Genomic DNA, 9,847 nt, shown 5'->3' with positions numbered 1-9,847 from the left:
CTCCTCCAGCATTTTCATAATTGTAGGATCAGTCCCTGCTCCATTACCATTCAACCTTTCTGGCAATAGCGGCTTACTGAGCCTGCAACATCTCGAATATTACTTGGAGACTAACTCCCCCGTCTTCTTTGCCCTGCGTACCTTGGCCACCAGATCGGCCTTCCCTGCGTAGACTCCCTTCGGGACCCGCGCCTAGGTCTGCATTTAGAGCAACTTGCGAACTGATGTCGATGGGATCGGCAACCGGTACTCCCCCGAGATTAGCCGGTGGCACTCCGGTTCCTCGGCAATTACATTGTCGTTTCCCCGTGAAATCCGAGACCATCATCACCATGTACTGGTGCATTTCGTGAGTTTGACATGCTTTAACCTAAGAGCAAAAATACTTGAAAAGAACAAGTGTGAAAATAACGTGTGTTATCAGAATCAACACTGAAACAATCACTATTATACTTACACCCACGGTGGGCACCAAACTGTTTAGCCTAAAATTTGCGTAACAATTAAACTTGTATTGTGGCTTTAAGGATATGTGGTTTGATTCAATCCATATTGATAAACAAGAAATTAAATAGATAAATTCAAGAATAAAGTAGATCAAACCAGTGTGTAAGCTAAATCTCGACCTCGAGCTATGACAACTTCGAGGTGTGATAATAGGAAGAACAAATGAATGAACAACTAGGATGAACAGTGAATAGAATAGCAAGAGAATAGCAAGCGTATAATTTCTTATCAATGAGTAGTGATCAGTGTATTACAAATGGATGGGATCCTCCCTTTATATAGTAGGGGAGTCCTAAATAAGGTACACTTCCAATTGTAGTAGGAAATCGTATTTGAAAACTATTTAACCGTTGAAGACCAATCCAATACGAAATTTACACCGTGATCTCCGGCCCGTTGTAGGTATCTCGCTCTTTCCGTTATTGAGTCATATCGTCATCACCTCGAATCATGCCTTCTTCTGACCTCGGTAAATGTTATCGACCATGACCTTGGAAAGGAACTTCGACCCCGAGCTCGACGTTCTGACTTTCCGACATGGTATTTACTTTTTCCATCGAAGACCGAAATCGGGTAGCCCCGATTTCCACCGTATACATGCATATTGATAAAGCATTTAACTATATGGAAAACAGACTTGGATAAATTGTCACAATGTTGGACACTTGAAATTACAATCGTTATGAGTGTAATTTACAGCCAGATCTTTTAATGTGAATCTCTTGTGAATAAAAAAATATCGTAAATGTTGTAAATCATAAAATATATGAAAAGAGCCAAAGACTTCTCAATTTTATTTCATGCACCATGTAATAAAATTGACAATCCCCAACTTTAGACTTGTATTGTTGACAATGCAGTCCAGCACAGGCCCAACAATGAGACGGCCCTATATCAGCCTCCCAGATAGTCTTAGATGTGTAAAAATAGCATAGGCTAGCCATTTTTTGGATTGGCCATTTAAAAAAAGCCAGTGTTTATAAAGTCATTGAAAAATTTCCAGCATAGTATACTGGAGATCGGTGCACCTGTGTATGAACTTTCGGCATATTATGCTGGAAATCCAACACGTGGAAAGTTCCAGTATAATATACTGGAGATTGGAGCACCGGTGCCCCGATCTCCAGTATATTATGCTGGACCGGTATATTATACTGGAACTCCAGTATATTATATTGGAGTAGTTTTTCGTATTTTTGAACAGTATTTCCATTTAGATTTATCTATACATAAAAGTGGCTAAATTTTGATTACTTTTTAAACTGTGGAAATTTTTGAATGACCACTTGTTAATTTGGCTATTTTTGAATTTATCCCCTTAGATGTAGTGGGCTTAGGTCCCTATTTATTTATAGATACCCGACCCATTTGTGTAAATATATTTACAGGTTGTACATCATTTTATATCAGTACTGTACAGAATATTTTTGCCTATTTGGTTACATAATGAGAAGCCTTCACATTTTCTCTCTCTACATATTCTCTAGAATTTGGTTTTCCATATGTTCCAAATAACTGATGAATTCATCAGTTAACATGGTATCAGAGCCAACATTACGTTATATATGGGTAATTTCTTCTACATTCTTAGTCCAATTTTTGGTTGATTCGAATTTTGTTGCGATGATGTTGGTGTTAATTTTCTGACAGTTCCTGCGGCATTTTGTTGAAATTTGCGGTGTGTTTTTCTTCTGTCTTTGCTTCTGCTGGTGTTCGACAAGGCTGACCGAAGATTTTATCTATTCGGATGTTTGGAGAAGTCTGATAATACTGTTTTGATAAAACCCTAATTTCTACTATTTTGTGTGATATGGCTCCAGCATCTGAGGAAAGTTCTAATGCTAGTGATAATTCTATTGTTGCACCTTCATCTCCCCTGTATCTCCTTCCCTCTGATTCTCCTGGCACGATTTTGGTTACTATGACTTTTAATGGGACATTATATGGGAGTTGGAGAGGGGGAATATTGTTAGGTTTGTCCTGTAAAAATAAATTGGGAATGATCAAGGGTACTATTCCAAAACCTAGGCCTACTTCTCCTCATTTTGAGGCGTGGATTAGATGTTATGACATGGTTGTAGCTTGGATCCTTAATAGTTTAGACAAGGAAATTAGAGAAACTGTCATGTATATAGAATCTGCTGAGAAGTTTTGGAAGGAAATTGAGCAGAGATTTGGACAGGCGAGTGGAATAAAGATTTAGCAAATCCGTTAAGAAATCTCCTCTATCTCTCAGGGTTCTTCTAGTATCTCCTCGTATTTCAACAGGATTAAGAAACTATTGGATGAGCTTTTTTCTGTTGCATATCCAGACTGCGTTTGTGGTTTCAAAGAGACTTTTCAGCGTTTAGATGAGGAATAGAAAGTTCATCAATTTTTGATGGGGATTAACGAGTCATACTCCACTATTAGAAGAAATATATTGATGAAGAAGCCTTTGCCTGATGTTGACAATGTTTACTCAATGCTCATAAATGATCATAGTCAATCTGAAGTCCAAGCCACTGTCCCATCCTTCAGTTCTGATTCTGTAGCTTTCTCTACTAGAGCACAAAAACCTTATCCTCAAAAGCCTTACCCTCAGAATTACACTCAGCAAATACAATTTGATTCCTCCAGGAAGCCTAATGCAAATTTAGTCTGCATGTATTGTAAAAAGCCTGGTCATGTCATAGAGAAATGCTTCAAGCTGCATGGTTTTCCTTCTGGATTTTATCCCAAGTCCAACATCCCTACTTTTCAGAACAAGTATAAGAGGACAGTTGCATGTGCTCACGTATCTGAAGCTCAGCCCATAGTGTATGGTGATGGTACTAATTCAAGTAACAGAGTTGCTCAATCTACTACTGGGAGTCATAACTTGACAAAGGAGTAGTATGACCATCTTGTTTCGTTGGTTCAGCAATCCAAAATTACTCCAACACCTCGTGATTTTGCCTCTGAGCGAAGATAATCCTTGGATTATAGACTCAGGTGCAACTCACCACATGACCCCACATAAATCTTTACTACTTAACATAAAACCACTAACTTTATCTTATCTGGTGTCCTTACCAAATGAATATGAGGATAAGGTCACTAGTATTGGATCCTTACCCTTGTTTTCTTATGTCTTACTTCTTGATGTTCTCTTTGTTCCTGTTTTTCAGTATTATCTGATTTCCCCGTCTCAATAACTTATTCATCTTAAGGGTAATGCTATTTTCACTCTTCTTGTGCTTTGCAGGGCCCTTCTATGAAGAAGCCTTTGGAAATTGGTAAAATTCAGAAAGGCCTGTAGATCCTCTGTCCTGATTACTTTGCTTCTTCTACTTCTAAAGTTCCTGTTGTGAATACCATTACTGCCAGTAATCTGAGTAATACAAATAAGTGCAGTTCAGTACTTTCTGTTTCTGTGCAAAGTCTTGATTACGAAGCTAATTTATCTGCTCATGTTCCAAACTCTGTTTTATCTGTTGATCATGCTTGGCATTTGAGGTTAGGACACATTCCTTTGTCTAAAATAAAACATATTTCCGTTTTACATGATCACCTACCTAATAAACAAACTTTTTTTGCTCTATTTGTCCTATGGCTAGGCAGCAAAGACTCCCTTCCTTTGAAAGTTCAATTCATTCTACTTCTCCTTTCCAACTAGTTCATGTAGATCTTTGGGGGCTTTATCACACTCAGACTTATAATGGCTTTAAGTATTTATTTACTATTTTAGATGATTTTTCTAGAGCTACATGGACACATTTATTATCATCTAATGTTAATGCATTCACTGTTTTAAAATCTTTCATCTTTTTGGTCCAAACTCAGTTCACTACTGTTGTTAAAACAGTTAGATCTGATAATGCATTTGAGTTAGGATATAGTTCTGAAGCAATTCCTTTCTTTTCTTCCCAAGGTATTCTGTATCAAACTTCCTGCCCACACACACCCCAACAGAATGGTGTAGTGGAAAGGATGCATAGACACCTACTTGAGACTGTTAACGCATCGTTGTTTCAGTCCAAACTTCCTTTTAAGTATTGGAAAGAATGTGTCTTGACTGCCACTTACTTTATTAATAGGCTTCATTCACCTTTGCTCAAACACAAATTACCATTTGTATTTTTTCATGGTTCTGCTCCTTCTTTTTCTCAGCTCAGGACCTTTTGTTGCTTGTGCTTTGCTGCTGTTCCTAAGCCCTATAGGGGCAAGTCAAATATATAACCATTACAACCATTTTTCTTTGTTATAGCATTGGGAAGAAGGGTTACAAGTTGTTAAATCTTTCTAATCATAGCACTTTTCATTCCAGGGATGTAAGTTTTTGTGAGCACGTATTTCCCTATTGTTCATCTTCCTCTTCACAATTGTTTCCTCCTTCTGTCCCTTCTGATCTAGTTTCTTCCTCCTTCCATATCCCACCTTCTCCTCCTTCTTCTACTCATTCAGGTCCTTCCTCCCATTCCATCCCTACTTCTTATGTTTCTCCTACTCCCCTTGCACAACCTTCCTCTTCTTCTATTCCAGTTCTCAGAAAATATCTTGGGATGAGTAATCCCCCACCATACCTTTCTGATTATGTTTGCACCTCTGTCTCTACTTCTGAGGTCACTTCCTTGTCATCTGAGAGTTATTTGAAAGAACCTCATTTATTTCATCATGTTGCTTCCAACCCTGCTTGGCAGGAGGCAATGCTGAAAGAATTTCAGGCTTTAGAGGCAAATCATACTTGGGACATTGTCCCTCCGCCTTCTAGAAAGAAAGCAATTCCTTGTAAATGGGTTAACAAAGTGAAACAGAGGGCTGATGGTTCTATAGAAAGATACAAGGCTCGATTAGTCATTAGAGGGGATACTCAACATAAGGGGGTAGTTTTCAATGAAACTTTCTCCCCTGTGGTTAAAATGATCACTATTAAGTGTCTATTCACTGTGGCTGTTAAGAGAAATTGGGCTTTTTTTCAACTAGATGAAATAATGCCTTTTTGCATGATGACTTAGATGAAGAAGTCTATATGAAAATCCCCTTGGTATCTCTTTTCAATTTGTCGCTCCTAACTCTTTATGGTTTGCGTCAAGCCTCAAGGCAATAGTACGTTTGAATTATCCTCGGCTCTTCAGTCCAAAGGTTTTCAGCACGTTTGAATGACTACTCTTTGTTAACTAAGCTTTCCAACTCAAAGTTGACTTGGTTTCTGTTTATGTTGATGACATTTTAGCGGCTGGTGATGATCATTCTGAGATTACTGCTCTCAAGGACTTTTTGGATGCCCAATTCAGAATTAACGATCTTGGTGAGATTCACTATTTACTTGCACTTGAGATAGTGAAACACCCTCAGGGGTTCCTGGTTTGCCAACACAAGTTTACCATGGATTTTCTTATAAGTTTGCTTGTACTGATGTTCATCCTGTGGTCTCTCCTTTAGCTCCTCATATGAAGCTTTATGATGATATTGGTGCTCCCTTACCCGAACTTCCTTATATAGAAAACTTGTTGGCAAGCTAAATTTTTTTGCAACACACTCGGCGTGATCTCTCATTCACTGTGCAATACCTTAGACAATTCATGTCTTCCCCTTGAGTGCCTCATCTTGAAGCTGCTTATCATCTTCTATGATATGTTGCTGGTACTCCTGATTTTGGATTCTTACTTACTGCTGCTCCTTATTTCTCTCCAATGGGGTATTGTGACTCCGATTGGGCTAGTTGTGCTGCTTCGAGGAAGTCCGTTAGTGGTTATGTTCTCTTTCTTGGTGGTTGCCCTGTTTCTTGGAAATCCAAGAAGAAGCCACTGTTGCTCTTTCTTCTTCTGAGGCAGAGTATAGAGCCTTGCGTTTGTTGGTTGCAGAAATTGTTTGGTTGCTTCGCTTGCTTTGTGAATTTGGTGTTCTCTCTCCTGCTCCTATGGCTGTTTATTGTGACAGTCACACAGCTATGCATATTGCCAAAAATCCCGTCTTCCATGAGAGGACTAAACATATTGAGGTGGATTGTCATTTTGTGCGCACTTGCTTAGCCTCTAGGGTGATCTCTCTACAATCCATCTCCACTTCTGCTCAAACTACTGGTATATACACCAAGCCTCTCCTTGGTCCTACTCAACAAGCTTTCATTTCCAAGCTGGGAATGGCTTCCGTTCCAGCTTGAGGAGGGGTGTTGACGATGCAATCCAGCACATGCCCAATAATGAGACTGCCCAATATTAGCCTCCCTGATAGTCTTAGATGTAGCAGGCTTGGGTCCTTTTTTATTTATAGATACCTGGCCCGTTTGCGTAAATATATATATATATATAGAGAGAGAGAGAGAGAGAGAGGGGTTGTACATCATTTTATATCGGTACTATACAGAATATTTTTTCCTATTTGATTACATAGTGAGAAACTTTCATATCATATTCTCCAGAATTAGGTTTTTCATTTGTTCCAAATAACTGATGAATTCATCAGTTAACATGTATATATAAAGTGCGAACTACCAAACTGGCCTACTTATTGCAGGTTGAGGCTTAATTTTTAGCAATAGTAGCATCCTTGATTGAAAAAAAAAGAACCCAACACGTGGTATGGATTACATTAACAAAAGCAGGAATTCTAAATTTTGTTCTCTCCTCAAACAATATGACCTAAAAGTTCCCTTCTCACCAAAAACACCAACGGCAAGCACTATGTATGGTTAAAGAATCATTCGTACACGCAACAATCACGAACCCAAGAGATGGTATTTTAGTCTTCAAAATAATGTCCTAGACCACAACAACAATAGCTAGAAACACACAGAAACTACCATAGTGATACAAAAGAAAGAAATGGGTACCTACAATAGGAGGAGGAGAAATCATTTTGTCAACACTGGCTACATGTTAAATATTTTGAAAAACTAGACATCATTTTCTTGTTCTTCTTGTGGTGGTCAAAAATCTAAACTCAGCCGGGACAGACACCCCAAAGCCAAGTCCAGACCAAAAAAGCCCAAATTATGCCATCACTACTGGCACGACATTCTCTCATCAATGGACCAATGCACAAATGTACCAAACCCTTAATACGTTCTCTGACCTTGCAAAGACCAGGTCAATCTTCAACGCTCACAATGCGAATATTTAGAATTGCCTTCAAAAATTAAGCGACGTGGCTTTGCCTAATTCTCAATCGCACACCTTCAAAAGAGAAGAGATGCTGGGTCACGTCATGGGGCACGTCAGTCACCTGTAAAACGGACTCCAATTCTCTTCAAACAAATTCGTTAACTTGCAATCAAACCCGATACCTCTCTTTGTTGTAAAATACGTATATATTTTCTTTTACGCAACTCATTCTTTTGTATTTGCTGCTCTGAAGCACCATCTGACTTATACAAGCTCCGTAACGTATCAATCAAATAAAAATATCTTTACTGCTTTATCTTTTGTCATTTATTTTTGCTCCATTGAATCTTGCAATTTTTTCGTTTGATCTGCATTTTAAACGATATTAGTGCATATTTGGTAGAACAATATCAGTGCAGATCTCGTTATTCCTTGGATAATAAAAATTAATGTGTAGGTATGAGCAAATATGCATACATGCGCGCACACAAATTTAGTGTTTGATTGAAGATCTTCCACCAAGGGCGGTGGCACCCTCTTGAGGAGACAAAGTTTGGCTATGGAGGTATAAGAGAAGATCCACATTAATCGGCAAACAGTGTTATAAGATTTTCTTATCTTTTACAATATTCACAAATTGGATGGCCGCAACCCCCCAACACAATTAAAAGAAATGTCAACAATTTGGTCTTTTGGATTATATGAAATGTAACCAAACCCATGCCACAATCTTCTTCACTTGGATAGAATCTTCTCAGTTCCCTCATGCACCCGCACGTTCCAAACAATTTACTGATACGCAGTACGTATGTATATTAATCTTATGAATATTTATGAGCTTAAAGTTATTTAATATTTATGCCCACTTTTTGTCTTTGATTTGGTTGATTCGACAGAGATTTGGGCTGATTTGGGTCTAATATTTTGTCTTTCAGTGCAGGTGACGCAGAGCGGATCAATGGACGAATAGTGCACTAACTGGGAGGAAAACAAGTTGAGCAAGAAGAAGTTCTCATGCGCGGCTGCGCGAGCGACCCCCAACGTGCACTTGAGCGCGCAAGTGCTACAAAAGTCTGCCAGATGTGCGCGGTCATTCTCCCAGGTGCGCGGCCGCACAACTCCATCTCCGGGAATTTGACCCAAGCCTATTTTTGTAATTTTAGAGGCAGCCTTTTGACCTATATAAAGCCTAGCCCGTCCCAGAACAAGGTAATTGGATTTTGGAGCAAATTTTGGAGAGAAGAAGGAAAAAAAAAACAACATAGACTCTGAATACTTCATCTGAATCATTCAATACGAAAGTTTGTTCGAATTCGTAGGTTGTAATATTTTCTTTTTCTCTTAATACTGTTGTGGTGATACACTTCTTTACTATGGAGTAATCTTTCTTAGGGCTACTGACAAATATTGTGACTTGACTATTGTTTGTGGGTTTAGTTTTGTTAGTAGTTTGAATTTGTTGAGCGAGTTTCTAATTGAATTGCAAGGTTAATTGTGGTTTTACTTTAATCGAAGGAGAAGTGTTACTGCAATTCGTATTGTGTTATCTTATTTGAGTTAATTTCACAACTCTTATAGGTAATCGAAAGAACTTGTGGGAGTTATCAATTGACCTAATTTAGAGGAATATTCGAGAGACGTTCTTCGTAAGATCATTCATTTAACGTATTCTTGCATACGTTCACAACACGTATCATTAGATTGTTAGATAACTCTAATTCATTTGGAAGAAGAATTTGAATTTTTAAGATATCCTAATCATCTATTGAAATCGAAAGAGTCAAAATAGAACTTAAGAGTGAACTGAGCATAGAGCTATACCCCAAATAATAGTTGAGAATGTATCTTTTCAATCCCTTGTTTCTCCCATTGATATTCAATTGTTGCTACCTAGATACCCAATTTCCAATAATCATTCAAAATTGATAATTTTAGTTTTACTCTTAGTTCGTTGATAATTCAAAATCAAAGGTTCAATTTCCTGAATGGTATTAAAATGAAGATTTATTTGAACATTATTCAAACCAATTCATGTGGAGACGACTTAAATACTATACTATCTTTGACTAGCGAGCCTATATTTTATACACTAGTTTTGCACTCGTCAATTTTTGGTGCCGCTGCCGGGGATTGACAATTAATATTTTTTGAAATAATTTTCGGTGCTAATTCATGAACAATTATATTTTATTTTCTTTTTTTTACGCTCTTCTTATGTGTGTCCCGGCAACATGTTAAGTTCGGTGGTGCATGAATCGATCCTCCTCTAAGGAATT

At 38.1% G+C, this 9,847-nt stretch overlaps 1 protein-coding gene and 1 long non-coding RNA gene across 2 annotated transcripts; both read left to right on the top strand.

Moving 5' to 3' along the window:
- Window positions 1–2,317: 2,317 nt before the first annotated feature.
- Window positions 2,318–2,869, top strand: LOC109238607. The gene is made up of 2 exons (XM_019405097.1): window positions 2,318–2,689; window positions 2,744–2,869. The coding sequence occupies exons 1-2, from the start codon at window positions 2,318–2,320 to the stop codon at window positions 2,867–2,869; spliced, it is 498 nt and encodes a 165-aa protein (XP_019260642.1).
- Window positions 2,870–7,115: 4,246 nt separating this feature from the next.
- On the top strand, window positions 7,116–8,984 carry LOC109238616. The gene is made up of 2 exons (XR_002069760.1): window positions 7,116–8,373; window positions 8,507–8,984. It is a non-coding gene; the product is annotated as an uncharacterized LOC109238616 (long non-coding RNA).
- Window positions 8,985–9,847: the final 863 nt, after the last annotated feature.

Source organism: Nicotiana attenuata, unplaced genomic scaffold (genome assembly GCF_001879085.1).
Source record: "Nicotiana attenuata strain UT unplaced genomic scaffold, NIATTr2, whole genome shotgun sequence".
In the NCBI taxonomy this organism is placed as follows: domain Eukaryota; kingdom Viridiplantae; phylum Streptophyta; class Magnoliopsida; order Solanales; family Solanaceae; genus Nicotiana; species Nicotiana attenuata.
The sequence above is the reverse complement of the archived record's forward strand: the minus strand, read 5'-3'. Positions and strand labels throughout refer to the sequence as shown.